The 25,822-nt window shown below is 41.4% G+C and overlaps 2 protein-coding genes across 2 annotated transcripts; both read left to right on the plus strand.

The window, feature by feature from the left end:
* Positions 1-2,362: 2,362 nt before the first annotated feature.
* Positions 2,363-17,714, plus strand: LOC113163085 (protein disulfide-isomerase TMX3-like). The gene is made up of 16 exons (XM_026361412.1): positions 2,363-2,396; positions 6,892-6,940; positions 7,280-7,322; positions 11,081-11,204; positions 11,556-11,601; positions 11,731-11,811; positions 11,889-11,988; positions 12,058-12,135; positions 12,966-13,032; positions 15,626-15,724; positions 16,109-16,166; positions 16,253-16,306; positions 16,394-16,450; positions 17,085-17,214; positions 17,291-17,359; positions 17,436-17,714. The coding sequence occupies exons 1-16, from the start codon at positions 2,363-2,365 to the stop codon at positions 17,622-17,624; spliced, it is 1,278 nt and encodes a 425-aa protein (XP_026217197.1). The 3' UTR covers positions 17,625-17,714.
* Positions 17,715-19,125: 1,411 nt separating this feature from the next.
* Positions 19,126-25,664, plus strand: cdyl (chromodomain protein, Y-like). Its single transcript, XM_026361362.1, has 7 exons — positions 19,126-19,373; positions 21,182-21,917; positions 22,814-23,070; positions 23,565-23,737; positions 23,817-24,027; positions 24,206-24,349; positions 24,427-25,664. Exons 1-7 carry the CDS (start codon positions 19,350-19,352, stop codon positions 24,583-24,585), a joined length of 1,704 nt encoding a protein of 567 aa, XP_026217147.1. The 5' UTR covers positions 19,126-19,349; the 3' UTR covers positions 24,586-25,664.
* Positions 25,665-25,822: the final 158 nt, after the last annotated feature.

Raw genomic sequence — 25,822 nt, forward strand, 5'->3', positions numbered from 1 at the left:
TCTGGGCCGCTACAGTATTTAAAGTTAACCAACATGAAACCAGAGAGCTGTCTATGGGTGAAAAACAAGAAAATGTGAAGTGAAGAGAAGATGGAAAATTAATCAGAGCCATTACACAAACATTATTCATAGCCAGTACAACTATTTGGAATGTCATGAAGAAGAAAGAAACCGCTGTTGTACTAAGTAACAGACTTCAAAGAGGAAGACTGAGGAAGACAACAGGAGTTAATGAAAGAAACACTGTGAGAGCTGTGAAGAAAGACCATAAAACAAGTGTTAGGGACATCAGAAGAACCTCCAGAGGGCAGGAGTGAAGGTATCACCATCTACTGTTCACAGAAAACTTCATGAACAAATGTACAGACCATACCAGAAGATGGAAACCAACCATTAGCAAGGAGAATCGGAAGGTCAGGCTGGAATTACTCAAAAAGTACAGAAATGAAGGCTCAAAAATTCTGGGACAGTTTTATAGACTGATGAGACAAAGGTTAACCTTTACCAATGTGATGGAAAGGCTAACATTTGGAGAAAGGAAGGATCTGCCCACGACCCCAAACATACAAGCTCATCTGTGAAGCACAGTGGAGGTCATGTCATGGCTTGGGCTGCATGGCTGCTTCTGATAATGACCCAAAACACAAAGGAGTCCATCAGCAATAGGAAGTGGGAGGTTTTAGACTGGACAAGTCAGTCTCCAGACTGCCATACCCCATAGAGCATTTTACCTACTCAAAAGGAGACTGAAGAGAGTAACCACCCAAGCAAACAACTGAAAGGCTGCAGTGAAAGCCAGGAAAAGCATCACAACAGAAGAACATACAAGTCTGCTCATGTCAGCGGGTCACAGACTTAATGCACTTATTGCAACTAAATATGAAGTCTTATTCACTTTGTTCTATTTTACATGTTCCAATACCTTTACCCCCATAAAAAATGGGCGGGTTCAAACAAAAGTTGCTATCTTCTAAGTTGTGTATCGGATCCAGATGTAAACTCCTGGAAATAAAATCATCTTTTGATGTCAAACCCAAATGTTTTCAGTCTACAGCAAAAATAAAGGAGGTGGCTTCACTGTTGTAATACTTTTGAAGTTGAGTGTATATATGCTAAGTATACCATGACCATCACTGAAACCAATTAGCTGACGTAAACCACAGCAACAGTGGAGCAGTATCCTCCATGGAGAAGAAGGTTAGAGGCAAAGATCAAGTCATCACGGAGGGAAGTTAGCCAGCTATCATAACTACAGAAGAATGTGATGAATAAACGGGTACAACAATATATCTATACCTGAGGCCTTAGAAACTGCCAAGCAAAGACTCACGGCCTAACCACTTGAAGAGGTACACCTGGGATATAGAACCCAGGAGAGTAAACTGGATGTTCTCCACTGATCCATCCAAGGTGTACTCTCAGTGGCAGTGTAACAGCACAAGAAGGAGTAGATGGAGCTGTCAGTCTAGACTGTAAGACCAGACATACAAGCCTGTCCAAGATCTGGGCAGTTAACACCTGCACACTGCCGCTTATGAAATACCCCACTGGGATACCGCTGGGATAATAATTCCTATGTTTTCACAGAATTGTTGTTTAGCTGCGAGATCAGGTATTGCCTGCAGCCTGTTCTTCTCTTCACAACCAGAAATTGATTTTAAACCAAAGGTCTGGTTGGATTACAGCACCTCTCAACAGTCTCTCGTCACTGGAATATCACACAGTCAGGATTACTGCACTGGTTACAGTCCACGTGATATTCTGTGATAAGCTTGACATGCTGTTCTCCCACTTCCCTGAAGATGGAACTCCTCATCATCATAGGGGATCTCAACGTACACCTTGACAAACCTTAGGCTGCTGAATTCCTTCTGAACTAGTTTGACCTGAGACTGGTCCCCACTCCTTCGACACACAGAGCTGGCAACCACTTGGCCCTTATTCTCATCCGGACAGTCTCTCTCTCCCTAACTTCACATACTCCTACTCATGTTCCACCAGAACCAGGAAGCGTTTCTCCACTTTCAAGTCACTAATTGCCCTTTACCTATCTATCTGTCTATCTGTCTGTCTTTCTAACTAAAGTTCTGTTGCATTTCAACAGAACCCAGTTCTTGATAAAGGTTTAGTTCGTTCTTCTAAGAGCTGTGTTTTATTCCTTACTTCCTTGTATCCCTCCTAGCTCCTACTTTGCTTCCTTCCTCTCTGTGAGATATTGTAATCTGTTCGGTCACAGTCTGCTGATGAACTCAGTATTCTTCCTCTGCTGTTGTCCCAGTTAATCCCTCAGATTAGTGCTGTGTTCAGTCTGTTAGCAGTTAGTAGATTAGCTCTGTGCAGTTAATCTCCTTCATCAGTCGACATGTTGCACAGGAGGAAGACGGTCCTGCTCTCAGGTATGTCCTTTTCCACCAAACTCCACTAATTTTTTCATCAATTCTAAGTTTGCACCGATTGGATTTATTTTCTGGCTCTGATTGAACCAGAGCCCAGATTCTCCTGGTCCTGCAGATAACAAAGGGTTAATAAGTGAGCCTGAAGGACGAGTTCATAACTATCAGCTCAGTTTAATCTTTTTCAGTCATATCAAAGAGGTTTATCCATCTTAAATATAAAACACATAGCTAAACTCTGACTCTCTAAAATGTGTGATTTTAAATATGAAGGTTATTTTGGGTATTTTAGCGTTGATTGGGCAGTGTGACAGCAGCGAGACAGGCAGGAAATGTGGGGAGAGGAAGAGAGTGCGTGACATGCAACAAAGGTCCCCAGCCGGACTCAATTCAATTCAATTCATTTTTATTTGTTGTTATCTCAAGGCACTTTACAGTGTAAGGTTTAAGACCTTACAGAAAATATTTATACAAAAAAATTATAGAGAAAAACCAACATTCCCATTTGAGCAAGCTTTAGGCAACAGTGGAGAGGAAGAACTCCCTTTAGAGGAAGAAACCTCCAGAAGAACCAGGCTCATAGTGGGCGGCCATCTGCCTCGACAGGTTGGGGTGAGTGGAGAGAGAAGAGAGAAAAGAACAGCAGGCAATAAGACAACAACAAGCAGTAAGAACATTGGGCAGATTAACTGGATTCTGGAGATGTACAGCTCCACGCCGAGGATACCTGCAGAAAAGTACAGAGAGAGGGAGACAGAGAGGAGGAAACACAACTACAGGAGAGAGAAGACACAAAGTTAATGACATGCAATGGTAGAATTCGAATGGATAGAGGAGAAAGGAGAAAGGAGAGGAGCTCAGTGTATCAGTAGAGGTCCCCCAGCAGACTAACGTATAGCAGCATAACTAAGAGATGGTTCAGAGTCACCGGATCCATCTCTAACTATAAGCTTTATAAAAAAGGAAAGTTTTAAGTCTAGTCTTAAATGTAGAGAGGGTGTCTGCCTCCAGAACCTGAACTGGGAACTGGTTCCACAGGAGAGGGGCTTGATAGCTAAAGGCTCTGCCTCCCATTCTACATTTGGAAACTCTAGGAACCACAAGTAGACCTGCAGTCTGAGAACGTAGAGTTCTGCTTGGAAGATATGGAACTATGAGGTCTTTATGACAAGATGGAGCCTGATTATTAAATGATTTATAAGTGAGGAGAAGAATTTTAAATTCAATTCTGGATTTTACAGGGAGCCAATGGAGAGAAACTAACGTTGGAGAAATATGATCTCTCTTGCTAATTCCAGTCAGAGCTCTGGCTGCAGCATTTTGGATTAACTGGAGGCTTTTTAATGAGTTATTGGGACAAACTATTAATAATGAATTACAATAGTCCAGTCTAGAAGTAACACATGCATGGACTAGTTTTTCAGCATCACTTTGGGACAGGATGCTCCTAATTTTAACAATGTTTCTCAGGTGAAAAAAGTCAGTTCTAGAGATTTCTTTGATGTATGAAGTGAAGGAGATATCCTGATAAAAGATAACTCCAAGATTTCTTACAGTATTACTTGAGGCCAATACTAAGTCATCAAGGGTGAGAACGTGATTAGACATAGTGTCTCTGAGATTTTTAGGTCCAAATAAAATAACCTCTGTCTTGTCTGGATTTGGGAGGAGGAAATTGGAGGTCATCCAGGCCTTTATGTCTTTTAAGCAGCTTGAAGTTTGACTAATTGATTAGTTTCTCCTGCTTTCGTAGATAAGTATAGCTGGGTATCATCTGCACAACAATGGAAACTTATAGAGCGTTTCCTAATAATATTGCATAAGGGGGACATATATGAAGTGAAAAGAATCGGTCCAGGCACAGATCCCTGTGGAACTCCATAGCTAACTTTGGAAGATTCATCATTAACGTGTACGAACTGAAATCTATCTGATAGATACGATTTAAACTACTCTAGTGCTGTTCCTTTAATCCCAATGACATGTTCCAGTCTGTGTAATAAAATGTTGTGATCTATAGTGTCAAATGCAGCACTAAGATCTAACATGACGAGTATAGACAGTAGTCCATTGTCTGATGCTAATAGAAGATCATTAGTAACCTTTACAAGTGCTGTTTCTGTGCTATGATGTACTCTAAATCCTGACTGGAAATCTTCATACAAGTTATTGCTGCGCAGGTGGTCGTACAATTGCTTAGAAACTACCTTTTCAAGGATTTTAGAGATAAAGGGCAGATTGGATATTGGTCTATAATTCGCTAAGACCCCTGAGTCCAGAGTAGGCTTTTTGAGTAGGGGCTTGACTACAGCAACCTTAAAAGCCTGTGGTACGTAGCCTATTTGTAAAGATAGATTGATCTGATCTAATATGGACGTGCTGATCAAAGGTAAGACATCTTTGAGGAGTCTAGTCGGGATGGGATCTAAGAGACATGTTGATGGTTTAGAGGAATTAATTACTGAAATTAATTCAGAATGATCTACGGGGAGGAAGGAGCCTAAGTACGAGCATGGTCTTGCAGATGAATCTGGGGTTGTTGTACAGTCCATGCTGTATGCAGGGAGGATCTGATCAATTTTTTCTCTAATAGTTATGATTTTATTTATAAAGAAATTCATAATCATTGCTGCTGAGAGTTGAGGGAATAATAGGCTCAACCGAGCTATGACTCTTTGTCAGCCTGGCTACAGTGCTGAAAAAAAAAACCTAGGGTTGTTCTTATTTGCCTCTATTAATGAGGAGTAATATGAAGTTCTAGCTTTACGCAGGGCTTTTTTATATAATATTAAACTATCTTTCCAGGCTAGGCAAGATTCATCTAAATTGGAGAAACGCCACCTCCTTTCCAGCTTACGTGATTTCTGCTTTAAGCTACGGATTTGTGAATTGTACCATGGAGCTAACTTCCTCTGATTCACTAGCTTCTTTTTCAGAGGAGCAACAGTATCAAGTATTGTTCCAAGTGAAGCACCAGTACTATTAACAAGATAGTCCACTTGTGCTGGAGTAACGCTGAAATAACTGCCTTCCTCTGTGTTGGTACATGGCTCTGAAATAAAAGATGGAATCAGTTCCTTAAATTTGTCAACAGCATTTTCACATAAACATCTACTGTAGAGAATCTTATCTGTAGGTTTAGTAAAGTCTGGTACTGTAAATTCAAATGTAATTTAAAAATGGTCAGATAAAAGAGGGTTTTGGGGAAAAACTATTAACTGATCAATTTCCACACCGTATGTCAGAATAAGATCAAGGGTGTGGTTAAAACAGTGAATGGGTTTATTTACATTTTGGGTAAAACCAATGGAGTCTAATAGTGAATTAAATACAGTGTTGAGACAGTTATCATCAACATCTACATGGATATTAAAGTCACCCACTATAATGACTTTATCTGCACTAAGAACTAAATCAGATAGAAACTCTGAGAATTCAGTTAAAAACTCAGAGTAAGGGACAGGAGGACGGTACACAATAACAAACAGGACTGGTTTTTGATTTTTCCAGTTAGGATCAGAGAGGCTAAGAGTGAGGCTCTCAAATGAATTCAAACTATGTTTAGGTCTAGGGTTGATTAATAAACTTGAGTGGAAGATTGCTGCTACTCCTCCACCCCGACCTGTGCTTCTAAGAACATGATAATTAACATGACTTGAGGGGGTCGACTCATTCAGAGAGACATATTCATCCTGCTGCAGCCAGGTTTCAGTAAGACAGAATAAGTCTATTTGATGGTCAATTATCAAATCATTTACTAACAGGGATTTAGACGAGAGAGATCTGATATTTAAAAGTCCACATTTGATTGTTGTCTTTTTATTTTGTTCTGGGAGGGAGCAGATACTGTCTCTATGACTCAAAGCAAGGAGAGTTACGTGACACGCACAAACCATCAGGCTACCAGTGTTTGGGTCACATGATTCACCTGAGACTCACCTGGCCCCTGTTCTTCACATGTGGATGAGCAGGCTATCTGATGATAAACGACAATGAGACCTGATCCTGGATCTGTTGTTTCTTCCAAAGTCATGTTGAGCTTGTTGTCCTAGAAACAGATCCACAAACTCTTATTCTCCGATTAAGTATCAGTGTGGACAGGAAGTCCATCCAACTGTGGACGAGTGATCAGGTTGTTGATAGTAAGAGATGTTTATAATAAAATGTAGATTTTAATAACTTCATTACACGTTTCTGTACAGTCAGTTCCTCCAACTCAACAGTCCAACAACAAAAAACTAGATGATCATTAATATGTGGGATAACATGACTGTTGAATCATCAGGCCTTCAGGCAGCATCGCATGAGAAACCGTCATGATACCAACAGTGTTGTTTAGATTTAGTTAGATTTAGCGTTAGTTCAGATTATTTATTTTTTTTGCCTTTTTTCAGATCAGGAAGTAAATCACAGATTTTAGTTTTTATTATTGTAAAAAGTCAATTAGTAAATTTTAAAGTGTTGAAAGGAGGAAATTTTAATTTTGGTTTGTTGTCAGTGCTGCTGTTTGTGTTGGCATCGGCCTTCGTGGAGGAGCTGAACGACTCGTGAGTACACACATCTCTTTATTCATTTTAAGTAAACATACTGTTAGCGTTTAGGCTAGTTCAGAGTAGCGTAGCTTAGCATATTTTAGCGTAATTTAGTTTGTGTGTTAGGAGACTAGCAGTTGTTGCTGTTTTCCAGAGCAATTTCTTGACTTGTCATTATTCTTCAAGACTTAAGTTTTATTACCCGAATAATTACTGAGACAGAAACTAAACATCTAGCTTTTTTACTTGCTGTTTTCTGATGTATAGAGTAAGAGTACATACATTCACTTTTCATCTTGATTGTTCTGCTCTGTAACAATAAAGTTTTTATTAAAAAATCTCAATGTTCAACAGCTTCATGGAGACAAAAGCAGCCGACGACATCTGGCTCATTAAAGTGAGGTTTGATTGAGTTTTACATTTTCACATTTTTAGAATGTTTTAAAGCAGGGGTGTCAAACTCATTTTAGTTCAGGGGCCACATACAGTATAATTTGATGTCAAGTGGGCCGGACCATTAAAATCTAGGTTGTTACTTTCCTCTGCCCTGGTCTGTGGGTTTTGTTTTGTTTGTACCTATCCACCGTGTTTTCGGGTCCTTTTCAGTTGATACTTTGTTAGTTTGTGTTAGTTACCCTGTGTCCCCTGCCCTTTTTTCAATAAATATCCTTTTGTTCGAACCTGTTTGGTCCCCGTCAGTCAGTTCGTAACAGAACAAACCAGCCATTACCGCGACCATGGAATTCCCTCATTCCACCACTAGTCGCTCCATTTTTCTTCCCTGCTCCCGTTTTGTTTGTGGTAGTGATAGTTCGGATGAGGATTACCTGGACTGTTATGGTACTGCTCTCACCTCACCTGACCCTTTGGCACCCGTTGCTCTGAGCCCAGAGGAGGCCCGCTCTATTTATGTGGAGCTCAAAGGCCAGTCAGCTCCTGATCTGGACCTGCGGAGCAGCTGTTCAATCAGCCAGGCTCCAGTGTTTAGTGACGCCCGGTACTCACTATATGAGGGAACCCGCCTGGCTTTGTGGATGGGATTTCCCAGCAAGCGCCGACGTCCATGTCGGAGGTGGAAGGCTCCCCGGGTTCCAGGGTCGTCTGCAGCTACTGCTGTTTTTGTCAGTCCTGCAGCCGATGCTGCTTGTGTTACGCCTACAGCCAATGCTGCTTCTAGTTAGTCCTGCAGCACATGCTGCTTTTGTTAGCCCTGCAGCTGCCCATGCTGCTTTTGTTGGTTCTGCAGCTACCCATGCTGCTTCTGTTGGTTCTGCAGCTAATGCTGCTTCTGTTGGTTCTGCAGGTACCCCTGCTGTTTTTGTTGGTCCTGCAGCTACCCATGCTGCTTTTGTTAGTCCTGCAGCTGAAGCTGCTTTCGTTGGTTGTGCAGCTGATGCTGCTTTAGTTGGTCCCGCAGCTCCCGCTGCTCTTGTTAGTCCCGCAGCTCCCTCTGCTGCTCTTGTTAGTCCCGCAGCTCCCTCTGCTGGTTTTGTTAGTCCCGCAGCTAGCGCTGGTTTTGTTAGTCCCCCAGCAGCTGATGCCGTTTTTTAGTCCAGCAGCCGATGCTGTTTTCGTTAGTCCAGCAGCCGATGCCGAGGTTGTCGACGCCGTTTCCTCAGTCTCCGGACGGGTCGACGCAGAGGTCGTCGTCGCCGTCTCCTCTATTTGACCTTTGTTTGTCATCCCAGGAGATTAGTGTGAAGTTTTGTGTTGTTACTTTGTATGTTGGTTTATGGTTTTGTTTGTACCTGTCCACCGTGTTTTCGGGTCCTTTTCAGTTGATACTTTGTTAGTTTGTGTTAGTAACCCTGTGTCCCCTGCCCTTTTTTCAATAAATATCCTTTTGTTCAAACCTGTTTGGTCCCCGTCAGTCAGTCAGTTTGTAACAGAGGTAAAGCTCATCATAGCTATAAATAACAATACATTCATGTTTTCCCCTTTGTTTTAGTGGAAAGAAGTACAATTAGGGGAGACCGGGGTTGGTTGTCACATTTTTTACTTTTTTACAGATTCCTCAAAAACCGTGACCCTAACATATTAACTTTCACTGGAAAATGAAAGGGTAAAGTGTCAGCTAAGAATAGAGTGTCTTTACTTTCCATAACCTTTTTCTGTTCAAAACATATTGTCTTTTAAATACATCGTGTGCATTTGTGACAACCATCCCCGTTGTAGGGTTGGTTGTCACACACTATGGGGTTGGTTGTCCCTATGTATTTTAATGCAAAAAAACATTAAAAATACACAATCATAAAATTTAATTTAAAAATTTTATTTTATTAAATGCAAAAGCCTAATATCACATAAGAACATATGCAGGAAAAACTCTTTCCTGAAAGTGTTTTTTTAACCAATATATAACACTAGAAAGAACAACAGACAACAACAATACAACGGTAACATTTAATTTATCTTGTCAGTCACTACCGGACCCAGAGTCACAGTTCTGACAGATATAGACCGACAGTCCAGGGGTGCAGTCCTTGTGTGCCCACTGTTTGCACATGATGCACTGCAACCATTTCTCCCTGGGGCGGCTGTTTGAGAAGGGCTCCACACACACCAAGCAGAAACATTCTTCTTCATCTGAGGATGACTCTGTATTCTGCTCTTTTCTTTTCTTACTTGTTTTTTTTTTTGATGTCTTGCTCTTTTTCTTTTCAGTTTTAGAGAAGAGGGTCTTTTTCATTCTCTGCTGAGTAAATGTTTTTTCTGCCTCAATCCTCTCTTTCACTGGGGTATCTGTGAGTATGGAACTCGTCAGTTTTTTTCTTTTTCGCGTCTCCTTCCTGGGTCCAGCCTTTGGAAATGGCCTCAACTCCACTGGAGTAGTTACTCTATGTCCAGAGCTAGTGGGAAGGTCTGATGAATGGACAGTGTTAGTAGCCTGTGACTGGTGGATTGTAGGTAAAAAAAAAAGGTTTAAAAAGAACAAAAAGGGTCTGGTAGGTCACACCATGCATGTCTATTTAAATGAAGGGGTTGGTTGTCACATGTGACAACCAACCCCGAAGAGAATGTGACAAGCATCCCCAACTGGACTTTTTAGCTAACATCAAAACTAGCAGCTACATTTTTTAGCGTAGCATAGAAAAAAACTATGTAAAATATAGCTAACACTTCAGGCTTTTAACTGGTAATTATTATTTTTTTATGAACTTATTTTCTTATAAACTATATGAAAATTTTCACATTGTTAAAAATGTCCATTTTCCCATGAAAAAAACTAAAAGTTTTCTCACCTCAGTATAAAGTGTGTTAATGCAGAAAAGTCATAGTAGGTGATCTTTGACCCAAATTCCTGAAAATCTGGCGGTAAAAGTTTTTAACAGCGCCCCCTAGCGACCGAGTTATAATCAATGTGACAACCAACCCATGTGACAACCAACCCCGTTCTCCCCTACATTAGGATATATATATATTTGTTTATGAACTATAATATTACAAAACACATTATGAAGAAAGTCAGATTTCCCAAGAAAAACGTGCAGTTTGCTTCAGTTTATCATTTACATGTGTGCTTTACAACTGATCACAGTGATTGAACAAAAGGCACAAAACACAAAAGTCACAGGTATTTAGATTTGAAAAATATGGTAGCCTATTGCACTTCAACATTAAATTAACTTAACATATAAGGCCTGGCCTGTAAATATAAGATTTATACATGAAACACACATAAAAAATACATACATAAACTTTATGACCAAACTCTTTTGTAGTGAAGTTTTCTCCTTTTTGAGAAAGACATTTTGGCTAATGAGGATGCGAAGGCGAGTACAAAAGTAAGTAGATGTAGTAAGTAGATATATCGTAGTAATCACTGAACATTAGCTGTGTCTATCTCAGAATTGTTTCGTCTTTTTCTTCTTCTTCTTTCAACTACTCCATGTCTAAAACACCCTAGTGCCCCTAGCGAACAATTTAGGAATAGTTTATTTTTCAGAAATCCTACTTCATGTCTCATTGCATTTTTTTCACTTTCAGATTTATCCCGCGGGCCAGACTGAACCCCTTGGCGGGCCGGTTCCGGCCCACGGGCCGTACGTTTAACACCCCTGTTTTAAAGCTACATTGTGTGTTTACTACTATTAGTACTATTTGTAGTGTTCTGAATACAACGTGTATAATGACTACTCTGTGTACTGTGTGCAGTTTTATGCCCCCTGGTGTACCTTGTGTAAACAGCTGGATCCAGTTTGGCATCAAATTGGATCAGAACTTAAGAGTCTCGGTTCACCAGTCAATGTTGGCAAATCAGACGCCACCTCCAACACCGGTCAGTCACTCTACTAAAATAAAAGCATTCTGTCACTAGTCAGTCACAGTTCCAAAATAAGCTACCAATTAAAAGCATATTATTGTAAACCCACAGACACAAGCGGCAACACAAGACTTTAATAACAAAAGTCCAAAGAACCAGGTCACTGTGAGGACATAGCAGTAGCATAACAGCAGCTTCAATTTTTTTCCTGGTGTTAAGCTCAGTTTTACTTTTATTCTTGACGTTGGTGATTCTCACTTTGTTTAATCTTAACCCACTTATCTGGTTTCTGATTCTTTATTTTTTTCTGTTTCCATGGAAATGAGAAGAAACCATGTTTTTTGTTTTGTTTTGTTTTTTCTGCAGGTTTGTCCAAAGAGTTCAGGGTCAGAAATTATCCCGCCATCCTCATGTAAGTCACTGACATCTCTGCAGATGTCGAACCACCAGGACTCTCAGAACTGAACCTATCTGGATTAGAGGCTGACAGTAAACAGGTGCTGAACCTGTGAAGGTGTTTTAACAGCTGTTCTGGTTTCAGGTTGAAGAAAGGTGTGAAATATAATTATTCAGGACCCAGAACTAAAGAGGGGATCTTGGACTTTGCTGATCGAGTCGGAGGGTGAGGAAAGATTTATCTGACCTAATATGAAATAATCTGAACAACATTTAATCTCACACTTTGATCACATTGTTCAGGCCGCTGGTTCGGTCTCTGAGCAGTCCACAGCTTTTCCAACACGCCATGAGCCACCACGACATCCTGTTTGTTTATGTCGGAGCCACATCACAGCTGAAGGTAAACACACTGGATCCTAAACCTGAACCTGATCACACACCTGACCTCTACCCTCTGGTTTGTTTTCAGGGAAACTACACATCTGCAGCCGAGGAACTGATCGTCCACACATACTTCTTCTCTGCTGCCAGAGACGTCCTGCCAAAGGTTCAGCATGCACAGGACCGGGCAGTAGAGTAGAGCAGAGTAGATTTGAGTAGAGCAGAGTAGAGTCTGAGCAGAGGCAATTGATGAGGCGATGAACATAGTGAATCAGAGCAGCAGAAAAGAGCTGCTTCACAAATTCAGACTCTTCACTTCACTGATTTGGAGAATTAATTTGAAAATAAAAGAAATGATGAAGCTCTGAGTCTGAGATAAAGTCCAAAGACTCGAGTCCATGTTGTGATTCAGCAACACTGCTGAATCACAACATCTGATTCCTGTGTATGTAATGTAGGACGTGTAATCTGTGAAGTAGCAGGTTTAGACCTGGTCCTAATCTCTGTCTACAGACCTGTACCTGAACTCTGTCTATACATCTGGACCTGAACCTCCCCACACACCATTACTCAGATGTTGATTAATCCTAAACATCTGAGCCATTAAATTAATAATAATAATAATGAATACTTTATTGATCCCCTTGGGGAAATTGTGGGTGGACAGCTGCTAGGCAGCATATCAGCACTACACTACGGGGTTTCGGTGTCTTGTCCAAGGACACCTCAGCAAGTAGCCAGGAGGAACCGGGAATCGAACCACTCACCCTGGGGTTCGTAGGCAACTGCTCTACTGAGCTACTGCCGCTACTGCTGCCCAAAAAAGAAAATAATTAAATGTTTTACTGATGAGTAATAATTTATTTCAGTAAAACAGAACAATCTGGCTTATTTATTTTAGAAATGCTGCCATTTGTGTTTAACGTCTTTTCTTTTAAACCACCTCCTTGTTCAATCTGCCGTGGACCAGTGATTCTGATTTTGATTTTGTTTCAGACTGTGTCTCTGCCCTCTCTACCGGCTGTGGTGGTTTTTAAAGATAGGACATTCTTCACTTACAACGGTGAGAATTTGTTCTTCTACACATGTACACAGGTAGAACAGGTTGCCATGAAAACAGACATGGTCATAATCAAAAATTAGCTTCAAACACAGTGAACAGGTAAAAATTATATGAAAGCTGGTGAACTGGTGGCTGAAAGACATATGAAAGCAGATAAACGAAAGCAGTTGAAGTGTCTGTTGGACTCAACTATAAATACAATAAAACTTTCTGTTGAAGGCAAAACAGCTGACAATCAGGTCTAAATTGATCCATTCAGTTCTAAGGAACCAAATTCTGCTCAGTCTATTAATGTTGGGTCTTGGGTGTGTGATGTGTGAGTCTGAATGGACCTCGGTGTTTGAGGCATCAGGTGTTTGAGGTGACACTGAGAAGTGTGAACAGTAGTGCCATAGATTTTAGCCTTTATGCCTAACAACAGACATAATCACTATAGACCAATAGAACATAGAACATCTTAGGTAACAACAAAGGAACCCTGAGGAAGAACATTCTGCTCTGCCCTGTCTTGTATATATGTGGTATTTGATCAGTCCAGTTTGTTAGTGGTGTTCAGTCTCTACATCCTCTCCCAGGGTGGTGTGTGGTACTGGGATCTTCCTACTCTCCCTAAAGTCCACCACCAGAACCCCTCAGGACCAGTCTCTGAAACATCTTTATCATATATGGTGTTAGTGCAAAAGGTCTAAAGTCATTAAGAGTACTGGAGCACTACCATTTTTGGTAGTGGAACAATGCAGGTGGTTTTCCAAAAGATGGGGGTGACGCCTCAGCCTGAAGAGGTGATGGAAAACCTCTGCAAACTTTTCAGTACACATCCTGATCGAGTTTCTTTTTTCATTTTGTTTGCCTTGAGTGTAAATAACTCCTTCCTCACCTGTTCTGTAGAGATTAGGCACATATGGTGTATTGGGGATGATGGATCAGATGGTGGTGTTGGTGATGGGGTGTACTACATCCAATTTATGCCCCATTGACATGTGTCAACCCAGGGTAAGCAGTAGAGTTGTTGTCCAATCTATTAAAGAACAGATTGGGTCTCATTGTCTTCATTTCTTTTCACAACTTTTATCCCGCGGGCATTTATACTCTACCCTGGAGGTCCCAAACTGGTGCAATTCAGTCCGGATCCAGAACCAAAGAGGCATTCTATCTGGAATGCAAAGATACAAATCAAAACAAAACTTTTTAACAGGAGTAGTCTGTGTGGGTCTTTTCATGCAGCTGTCTTATCGTCAATCTGTTGACTGCAGACATGCAAGGTTAAAAGTTCCATCCAAACAGGTCCTAACTTGCCTCCTGTTCCTGCTGTTTAACTTTAATAATAAATACTTTATTAATCCCCTTGGGGAAATTCACTGAACCCCACACTCCAAGGGTTTAGTGTCTTGTCCAGGGACACCTCAACATATCCAAGAATCAGGGGGGAACCAGGAATCGAATCACCAACCCTCCAATGAGAAATCAGATTTCACACATACCTGAATCTGTCGAGCCATATGTACACAGGCAGCTTGTTAACAGAGTAGAAGGGGTAAACACAAACGGCCACAAATGGCAGAAAAAGGTATGTTGAGAATTCAGTGAAGATTTCAGTTAAGTGTTTAGAGATGACCAGACACACAATCACACCTTTATTCACTGTACAACAACCACAAACAAAATCGTAATCACAGCTCTGAAAAAAATTTAAAGCCGCTCGTAAACTGTCTGTAGCTGACGCTTTTATCCAAAGCGACTTACAAGTGAGGAACAAGGCAAGCTAAGAATATGTTAATTTAATTTGTTTTGGTTTGTTTAACCCTCATTTATTAATTATGCTAAGAAATTAATGGAATCGGTGAATCGGTGCAGCATTAGATGATGTACAATGTCTTTACAAAAATAAAACACCCTGAAGAAACAGGAAAAATGACCCGGAATAATTTAATATAGAAATACAGGCCCTTTGGAGAATACGTATACATCACTAAGAATTTAATTTGGTCTTAAAAATCTGTCTGAACTTAAGACAGAAAAGATCAAGACTTTAAAAAGACTCTAGAAAATAGAAGATGAAGCAGATGAAGTCTGAGATGCGGTGAATAAGACCTTTACTGTTCTCATCATAATCCTCCATGAAAAGGTCGCAGTTTGTCACTGAAGTAGTCCTGCTGCACCGCCTCTGCCTCCTGTGACCAAACCTTCCAATGCTGTCTGGTGTGTTCCCATTCAGCAAAGTCTCAGTGAAAGCAAATGGAGTCATGGTAATGTGTTTCTCCTGAAACCAGAACCTAGCAGAATCCAGTATGTCTGTGTTTGCCAATAATTGTTTGTCCATTATCTCTATTATTATCAAAAAGCAAAACTTTCCCTAAAATAATTAAAGAGATGAGCTGCTAAAACTAGAACTGGCTGCCACCTAACAGGTACCTCTGTAGAATAAAAGGCTGAGTGAATGTAGGTGCTCTGAGGAGAGAACAGGAAAACTCTGAGAACCAACTTCTGTTTCCCTACTCTAGAGAATAATTGTCAGGTTTTTTCCTCTATTACTCACAACAAAGCTGCTGGGTCTTAAGTTCTGTTTGTAAAAAGTGTTTTTACTGTATTTCAGAGGAACGTGATGGAGACCTGAAGTTGTGGATCAACAGAGAACGTTTCCCAAACTACTCTAAGATTGACAGCTATACTCTATACGCCATGGGAGAGTCAGGTAATACATGCACACCTGGGTCTTATATTTCCTTCAATAACAATACAAATCACAATAAACTGATATAAACTTCTATTGTATTGCTGTCGAATCAGTTCTGGAAAAATGCTGATTAACAGAATCATTTACGTGTGTATAAAAAAATATATATATGAGGTTTAGAGTTGAAGATTATTCTCAACCTTTCAGAACAACCTCTGAAACCGCAGCTCTCATGTTTCTGTCCACAACAACAAACATGTCAAACTTAACAACCAGAAACCACAACCGTAACATTAGTGAATAAATGTAACCTCCAACAGAAGCTCTGTCCAATCATCTGGTGGACATAGTAGGTACCACAGCTGCAGGTTCAGGTGACATGACTCTGTCTCTCTCTTGCAGGTAAACTGGTGCTGTTGGCTCTGGTGGAGGAGAAGTACCAGTGTGAGCAAAGTCTGAGGTAACTCTTGCACTATCAGTCAACACTGTGCCATCATCTGACTAGGTTTGACCTGCCTGTGATGTGTTTACCTTTTACCTGCTCAGGTACAAAAGTCTGGTGGAGAAAGTGGCAGCAGACCACAGAGAGACCTACAGCAGGTCAGAGATCTGACAGGCCTACTTATTGTAAAAAAAACAGCAGAGAGCAAACAGTGAAACTAAAACTTGCACCTGTGTCTGTTTCAGAAACTTCTACTTTGGCTTCATGGAGGGAAGCGACTACGTCAACGGACTGGTGATGTGGTGAGTTGGCTTAACAACACTTGCAAGCATGAAAATAAGGATCTGTGGACCAGAGGCGATAACGTCACCCAGCAGCTTCTATTCTTGTCTTTAGACAGAAAAATCAGACCCTCTGTGAATATTCTGCAGACACTTCATCTCTCGTCCTGACCACTGCAGTAAAGCAGCTGCACAACTAAACCTCCACCTGGTCCTGGTCCTGATCCAGCAGCACATCTTATTTCTGATCAGATAAAAATTATGTCAGGTTTAAAGCTCTGACTCTCATCTACAGAGAGGTGGGGACAGTAAGTGAGTGCAGAGAACTGATGGTCTAACTCAGATCAACATGACATAGACATAGTAGACCAGACACTGGTCTGTTTTTATCCCACCTGTAATTTGGCAGTTGCGTTCACTGGATTCCCTTCCTGACTGCCCAGTTTTCTGAGATTGGGACTTCAGCAGCTTGAGTTTATTTTGGACAGTGAGGGGGTTCGGTGACCTTGTACTCAGTGGGCTTGGGCGACCCACTCTACCCACTAAGTTACTGCTGCCTCCTACCTTTATTAATCACGACCTTCCTGCTGGGACCAATACAACATCAGCTGTTCAAACTCAGACTCACCTGTTTGTGTTTGCTCTTTTCTCTCAGTGATGTCATCGTGCCGTCGTTCATCGTGGTGAATCTGTCCAACGATGGCTACTTCATTCCAACGAGTGCTGTGGAGACAGAGCGCCACCTGCTGGACTTCCTGGATGGGGTTTTGGATGGCAGCATCCAGGTGAGTCTGTGCAGGTGCAGAGAAGATTCAACAACAGTCTGTTCTCCAAGTTAAATGTCAATGTGTGTGTTTTCAGTGTCAGGGAGGAAATGGAGGGCTCCAGCGTGTCAGACGCCTCATTTATGATGTGAAGGTCACACTGACAGTAAGTCCTTCCACCAGCAGACCTGTTTCCTGTCTATCTCTGTGACCTCTGACCTCTCTGTCCTCCACCCGTCCAGCCGATCTTCAGCCAGGCTCCGCTGCTCGGCTGCTTCTTGGTTGGTTTCCCGATCACCGTCATCGCCGTCCTCTGCTACCTCAGCTGTAAGTTCCGACCCACTCTGGTCGACAACGACGATGAGGGTGTTGCTCTGTTAGCACCATCTCTGCAGCGCCGCAAAAAACTGAAACATAAAAAGTCCGAGTGAAGAGGAAGATCCGGAAGACCTTCATCTGAAACCGAGACTGATCCTTAGTGTCCGTCACAGCATGACGTCATCTGTGTCTGTGAAATAAAAGTGTCTCACACCTCACCTGTGTTGGCTTAATGGTTCCTGTAAATCGTTGACTGTAGTCACGTCTAGATTTCTTGTTGTGAGATAGACCTGTGGTCAAAGGTCACTTCACCTCAACTTTAGTTCAACACCCGGACTGACCTGCAGGATTTATGACATCACAGCTAGTTTTGTCCAGTCAGGGCACAGTATGAGATCACGTCTTCATTAGTGGATTAACAGGATAGATGATTATTGATGGTTTGACCTGATCCTGGATCTGTTGCTTTATCCAGTCATGTGGAGCTTGTTGTCCTGAAGGCAGACTCAAAATCTCAGACCTGGTTAGGATCAGCTCAGTTCTCATTGGTCAATGTGAACAACGTGTCGTTAGTATGTCAGCCAGTGACTGAAGTCAGGGCGATGATAAGAAGACATGATAGTGGTTGTGAAACTCACAGGCATAAAAATCTTTAATGATCATTTCACATTTTGAACATTTTGAAACTACACACCAATGTATGAAGGCAAAAATCAGTAAAAAAACAATAAAATAAACACTGTAAACACCTGAAATATTGTCAGTATCAGAAGCAGTGGTAGATGTGCTGCAGCTGTGACCCTCGTCTCCTAGGAGTCATTCTGATCCATCACCTCGTTCAAGGTGCTAATGGTAAAGGGTTAAGGGGCCTGAATTATGGGCGTATGGTGTCATTAGGGTCAGGAGACTGTTTAAATTGTTCTTGTAGATTTTTACTCTCAGTAAACTTTATAACATAAATTTAGTGCTTCAACTTGAGTAAGAAATTTGTATTTTTACTTGTAGTTGAGTACTTTAGTGGAGTATTGACTTTGTGTACTTGTACCACCTGTGCTACCCAAAGCCAGTCAGAACTGAAGAAGACTTTCAGAAGAGAAGTGAATCATCTTAACTCTGCTGCAGGTAATTTCACTCTTATTCACTACTTCACGTAGTATTCATCATGTTTAGCACATTTAGGACACATAAAACACTGGACACGTTTATGAACTGAAATGATCAAATGAAATAATTTGATCAAAATCAACGTTTATTAGTCCATCTACGGGGACAATTGAATCTTTACAGAAGCAGACGTTTCGGGAAAGATAAAACCACAAAACAACATAAAATATGTAATCTAATTTAATTTATATCCGTTATGTTGTATTTTTAAGGATTGAGCTCAAAATTGGACAAATCAATTAATGGGGGTGCAACATGTTAAAGATTAAGTTTCCTTCTTAAATGAAAATTAACATATCTACATTAAGGGAGGTATTTGTCAATTTTAAGGAGTTTTGACGTCTTTAATCTCCCAAACTTTGCATAAAATGCATTTAAAATAAATATTCATTAAATTTGATTAAATCCCAATAATGGGATTTCAAAGTAAAGGTTTCTCAGCAGCGTTCCCCGAAGCTTTTATTTTGTAGGGTAAGAGTCAGACCGGATGTTTCGGTAGAGCTAGATGTATGCTAACAGCTAACAGCTAGTTAACAGTGATAAACTAACCAACCCGCTGGTTATAATCACACTGACAGGTGACAGGTGAGGAGCACAGAGGGTTCACCTGTCTCCCATGTTGCTGCTCACCTGAAGAAGCTTCTGGAAGGTGCTCGTGCACGCGCACAGTCTCCATGGCTACGGAGGAGTTCTACGAGGTGACGCGAGTTAATGCTAACATGCTAACGGCAGAGTTTAGGGATAACTTTGTGAACTTCAGACAAAAGCTAACGGAAAGTGAAATAAACTTGTTTAGTTAGTTTGTTAACTCGCTAATGCGAGTGAGACTCTCTCAAATAGAGAATGTCCTGGTTCAGGTTAAAAACAATAGACTGAGTTAGCTTCTGCGGTTAGCCTTAGCGTTAGCTCTGTGTTAGCTTTTGCGGACAGATGTTGTTTGTCAGTTTGTGTGAGTTCAGATTTGTTTGGTTAATTGTCTCCCGTGAAGATAAAGTTTAGTTTAAAACTTAATCAAACTTTTGTGATGATTTAATGAATCGGTGAGATTAGAATCATTAGTACACTGAAACACAATTAATCCTTAGTGTCTCTGCTTATAACGTTTGTTTCCTCATCAAATGTCTTAGACGTAGAAGTACACAGATTCAGTACTCAACTGAAGTAGAAGGACATGCCTTGTAAACCATTATCTGTAACCAGTATAACTTTGTTTAAAAGTATGAACACTGCAGTGATGAAGTCATTTCTCTGATCAAGTATTTGAACCAGTGTTGAACTTGCTGCTGTTATAACATGAAGGTTTGAGTCTGGTCCACATTTGGTCCACACGTGTCTCTTAACTTCTTGTTCAGGTCATGTTAAGTTTATTTCATGAACATATTTAAGTTGAGGAAAACTTAAACAACCTGATGTCTGAACAGTTCCTGAGAAAAATCAGCAACATTCACAAACTATACTGAGCAGAATGACAATGACTGTAATCAGTTGCTTTTCAACTACAGTTGATTGTTACCTATTTTCAGAGAAATCACATTGTTATGTAATTTCCATTTCAGTGCGTTTTCATTATTAGTCCCTGTCTTGTCTTAGTTGTAAAGATATTTTAGTGAGTTTGCTCTAATTAAAACAGTTTTTCTGTGGTATTTAGATTTTCTCTGTTAACTGGAACATAGATAAAAATATTTATTAGAGCTTCAACAATTCCTGAACACCTTTTATGCAGGCAGGCACAAGTCTCCTATAAGGTTTTTACTGTAAAAATATAAAAAAAAAAAAAAAAAAAAAAGGAAAGGTTGTAATGAAGATAATCACCGTGCAGGACCTGCAACAACAATAAAAGATCAATCAGTAAATCCAGAAAGTTAATTACGGTAGCTGTTAGCGTGATAATTGTTTTAGTCACTGTTTAATTAAAAAAGGCTAAATATTGGTTCCCACTTGTCAAATGTCGGAGTTTCATTCTCCACCATATGCCTTGCAGACAGCAACCTGAATATTTTAGGTTTTGTACTATTTGTGTGAGTTTTTTACCACTGACTAATTAATGTAAGTTATTATAAAAAAAAATAATAAAGTTCATTTACTCTTTAATTGATAATAGAATAATAATTATTAAGGACAAATATATTTATTTATGTCATTAGAAACTAAATGACTCACTATCATCAAAACACCACATGAGCATATGTTCTGGAACAGCTTAAGTCCTGCTCTGCAATGTTCAGGGCTCCAGGTCTCTGGAGCCGTTCTTCCACAACATTTCCTCAGTTGGTGAGTTGATGATGGCGGTGAGAGCTCTGACTAACATGCTGCTCAAGAATCTCAAAAACTTTTTCATGTCAGTTTGTTACTGACAGAAGTGTTTTTCTGTCAGTGTTTTCTTTAGAATACTTATCCTTCAGTAGGATTTTAAATGCATGAATTTAGTATTGGTACTTTGGTGCACTAGTACTTTTACTCTTCCAACAATGATTTCAGAGAATTTAATGGTGCTCCTACATTGCAGGTGGAGAGAATCTTGGATAAGAGAAAGAACAAGAAGGGCAAGGCGGAGTACCTGGTCAGGTGGAGAGGTTATGGTTCAGAAGGGGACACCTGGGAGCCTGAGAGTCACCTGTCCACCTGTATGATCTACGTCCACGAGTTTAACCGTCAGTACTCCGAGCGGCAGAAAGACACCACATTACTTCGCTCCACCCGCAGCTCGCCCAGCCTGTTTGGCAGCTCCGTCCACAGGTCACCCTGCAGACCGCTGCCCACTGGCACTCGCGGTGAGATTAGCGCAGGTGTAACTGGAGACTGTAACCAGGTAAAATCTCCGGTCAGTCCACTTCACCATCCTCCTGTCACACTGACCCATCCGGCCTCTATCAGCTCCTCTCAGCCTCCACCACCAGACAGGTTCGGCAGCGACCTGATGTCGGCAGCTCCCCCTGGCTCTGCGCGCCGCAGTGTAGACCTGTCCAAGACAGGCATCAAGATCCTGGTCCCCAAGAGTCCGATGAACAGCCGCATGGACTCAGAGGAGTCTCCCAGCGAGGCTGCTCACAGTCTGGAGGCTGGAGCCCACGAGGCTCACCTGGTCCCACCTGAGGTGGCACTGCTGGAGAAACCTGCAGGGGTCCTGCTGGGGCCTGGAGAAGAGAGGGCCCGGATGGGAACCAGACCCCGCAGTCAGAACTCCCTGCCCCCACCCAGACTCCCCATCACACCCGCTGCCATGCGCTCTCTCAGCGATACAGGTGAGATCAAAGGTCGCATATTCAGCACTGGGAGCCTGTAATAATCCTTGTCCTTCTAACGATGCGCAAGCAGCTGTGAAATTGCTTTGAGTCAGGCTTGAATGACAGATTCATGTTTACGGACTGTGCTGGTATGGTATATGATGTAGCTGCAGAAAAATACAGGACTGTAGTTAAAAGAAAGATCTAAATATGGGCACCAGCAGCCATCATCCTCATTCTGATGGAGAAAACAGTTTCAGCATATGTAAACTTTGGGGGTCAGGTGTTAAAAACAAGCCTCAACCAGCTGAAGTACCAGAACACACTCGGCAAATGTCAAGAGAATCATGATTCAAGAATAACGTGATGTCAAATATATCCATCCATGGTTTCAAATAACTTTTGAAGCTCAGTATCGCACAGTCCTAGTTAGCACAAATTGTAGCTACTCAACACAAACATAACATAATCCGCATACAATGGCCCAAAACTCAAAATCGAAGAAAAAACTGAATAAATGAGGACAGGAAGAAACTCAGCCACAGTGTGAGACATAAATGCATATTTAGAAGAAATTAGTACACAAATTAAGAGAAAGTTATGATTAATAAAGTAAATTTCTCTAGTGGTGAGTTTAGCAGTAACTCATCGATGCCTAAGCAACTTTTAGTTTTTTATCATTAAAAATGTGGGATTGGGGTTCTACATTTAAATCTGGTATCCAGAGAATGTTCCTGCTTTTAAAAAATCCATACATCAATGACCAGAGAATCTTTCGAAATTCGAAAAACACATGTAACTATGTAAATAATTATCATATGAGCTAAAAATTGAATAAATGTAACATTGCCTTGTAGTAAGTTTACCTGAGGCTTTTAGTCGTAATTCCAGTTCCACTTTGTTTGTGTCTCCAGGTAACTCTGCATTGAGGGAGTTACCTGTTGCTGCCAACGGTATGTCAGGTGTGCAGAGTGCCGTTGGTGGGGCAACCAGCGTGTCGGGAAAACGCCGTCTGGAGGAACGTTCAGCTTTTGACAAACGCCTGAGGTTCAGCGTTCGACAGACGGAGAGTGCATACCGTTACCGCGACATTGTGGTGAAGAAACAAGATGGCTTCACCCACATCCTGTTGTCCACCAAAAGCTCTGAGAACAACACGCTCAATCCGGAGGTGAGGACACGCCCCCCCCATCCTCTCTGACTTCACCCTTACATCTCTGCATTTTTGTCACCTTTACCACCACTTCACCTAAATGATTTATGGACACAACTCCAGTAATTTCTGCACATACATTTACATAACAGTAAATGTCATTATGCATTATGGAGACACAGGTGTCTTCCTGTGTCCTCTTGTGTCAGGTCCGTGTTTCGTATGTGTGAATGAGCCGAGAAGCACACGACAAGACTTTGATGGTAGACATCAGAGTTGCAGAAAGTGTGAGCAGCATCTCAATGTGTGTGGAGAATCAGGGACTGTAGGCCGTTTGTGTTGTGGAGGTTGCCCCCTCACTATTACAACCTCATCCCTTCACTCTCACCACTTCATCATCTTTGTGCTTGGCTACTTCTCCACCTCATCCTCACCACACCACCTTTACTGAGAGTTGAAGCAGGCATGTCTTCATGGTTACAGACCTGTCCTTCTGCTGTTTTTCTCTTCAGGTAATGAAGGAGATCCAGAGCGCCATGGCAACAGCAGCCTCAGACGACAGTAAGCTGGTGTTGTTCAGTGCTGTCGGTAGTGTCTTCTGCTGCGGTCTCGACTTCCTGTATTTCATTAGACGCCTGACGGATGACAGGAAGAAGGAGAGCATCAAGATGGCCGAAACTATTAGGTACCCCTGTTAATCCACGTTGGAACCCTGGTTTGACATTGTAATTGTTGACGTCTGACATCTGTGTCCTCTCCCTCAGGACCTTTGTCAACACATTCATCCAGTTCAGGAAACCAATCGTGGCAGCGGTGAACGGGCCGGCACTGGGCCTCGGTGCTGCCATCCTCCCGCTCTGCGACGTGGTATGGGCCAACGAGAAGGCCTGGTTCCAGACACCGTACACATCCTACGGCCAGACTCCTGACGCTTGCTCATCCTTCACCTTCCCACGCGTTATGGGCCTCGCATCGGTCAGTTCCGCTTAATTTAACTTGACACTCTCACCCTTTCACCTCTCACCTGTAGGATTTTCAAATCTTTAACTCTTCACGTTAGTTCCTCTGAAGGACCCTGAAGAACAAACTACAGATTTCTCACAGCAGTTTTGCAAATGAGTCATTTTGTCATTTTTGCTCTGTTCCATTCTAGGCTAATGAGCTGCTGCTGAGTGGCAGGAAGCTGACAGCCCAGGAGGCATGTTCTAAAGGTTTGGTGTCTCAGGTTCTGTGGCCCGGAACCTTCACACAGGAGGTGATGCTACGCATCAAAGAGCTGGTGGCTGTTGACTCACTGGTCAGTGTTTATTTAAAATATACAGATCCTGTTTACAGAACTAGTTTTCACTTCTGAATTCCCTTCCTGCCTCGCAGGTTCTGCGAGAGTCCAAGGCCCTGATGAGGAACACCAGCCGCAGTTCTCTTGAGCAAGCCAATGAGCGAGAGTGTGAAGCCCTTAAGCGAATCTGGGGTTCGTCACAGGGAACAGACTCCATCCTGCAATACCTGCAGAGAAGAACCGAGCTATGCTAGGACCTGGAGTAGGAGCTGAACCAAGAGCTGAATTGGGGCCTAGATCTGGTCCAGTGACTGAGCAGATTTTGAATTTGACGGGGAAAAAATTGTTTTCTTCTTTTGTTATGAAACTTTAATTTATGACTTGAATGTTGAAAACATTAACATGCTCCAGTTCTCTGTGTTCAGAGACTACGTCAAGGATGTGGTTATATTAGCTTAACATAAGTACTGGAAGCAGGGACAAAGTGTTAGCCTAGCATAGCACAAAGTCCTGGAAGCCGACAAGAAAATCTCCCATTCAGAACATCCAAAGAAAATCTGATGTTTTAAGTTGCTGTCAGTGAATTCACAGTAAACACTTGAATTATTCAGTCTTTATTGGGCTGCTTACATCCTGAGCTCATCTGTTTAGATAGTTTTCACCTTGAGTCTTGCTTGACAAAGAATCACCTGTGAATGTATGATAAGGCTCCTGCTTACTGTTGATTTTCTGGTGGTGGCAAAAATCTATTAATTTATTCATTTATAACAAAAAAGAAAAAATACAGTTCTCACCTGTGGAGTTCTTAGTTCTCTGTTCATCCTTGTATAGCTATGCTAACAGTTTTGCTCCAGTTACTAGTGTTTGTGCTAAGCTAGGCTAGGCTAACAGTCCTAGTTCCCTGTTTAAACACAGAAGAGCAGGAGGATTTAAATTAAATGTTGAACTGTCCCTTTAAGTGGAGATGACCTATTCCTTGCTTCTAGAATTCACTCTGAATTTCTTCACATTGGAATAAAGTGGAACAGAAACAGGAAGTGCACAGACACTCACCTTTCACCTCCCTGTGGTGGACTTGGTCCATGTCTTTGTTTTTTTGAGTAGATTTTAATGTTAGCAGCCTGTAGGGTCACTACAGGCTAATGAAATGATAATTAAAGTGCAGAGACACTGATGGATTATGGGTAAATGTCAACACATTTAGTCACTTGGTAGATGCTTTTATCCAAAGCGATTTACAAATGAGGTACAAAGATACCTACACCCATGTGGACGTGGCTTATCCAGCATTGTGAGCAGGTTTGTCATATACATTAAACATGGATCTTGTCAAGTCAGTTAAGCTGTGGATTTTTTTACTTATAGTTATATTCTAGAAATAGCAGCTAGTTAACTCGGCAAATCTGTTCAGATTTGTATTAAAATCATGAAATATGTCACAGAAACGGAACAATAAAATACAGAAACAGAAACAAGATCCAAAATAAGTAT

The sequence above is a fragment of the Anabas testudineus genome, chromosome 17 (assembly GCF_900324465.2).
Source record: "Anabas testudineus chromosome 17, fAnaTes1.2, whole genome shotgun sequence".
Lineage (NCBI taxonomy): Eukaryota > Metazoa > Chordata > Actinopteri > Anabantiformes > Anabantidae > Anabas > Anabas testudineus.

Bases quoted from the DNA above. Each gene is read 5' to 3' on its own strand.
- LOC113163085 (XM_026361412.1), top strand. From the start codon at position 2,363: ATGTTGCACAGGAGGAAGACGGTCCTGCTCTCAG. The intron at 7,323-11,080 runs GTGAGGTTTGAT...TACTGTGTGCAG, and splicing joins ACGACATCTGGCTCATTAAA to TTTTATGCCCCCTGGTGTAC. The intron at 11,989-12,057 runs GTAAACACACTG...GTTTGTTTTCAG, and splicing joins GAGCCACATCACAGCTGAAG to GGAAACTACACATCTGCAGC.
- cdyl (XM_026361362.1), top strand. From the start codon at position 19,350: ATGGCTACGGAGGAGTTCTACGAG. The intron at 19,374-21,181 runs GTGACGCGAGTT...CCTACATTGCAG, and splicing joins CTACGGAGGAGTTCTACGAG to GTGGAGAGAATCTTGGATAA. The intron at 23,738-23,816 runs GTACCCCTGTTA...CCTCTCCCTCAG, and splicing joins AAGATGGCCGAAACTATTAG to GACCTTTGTCAACACATTCA.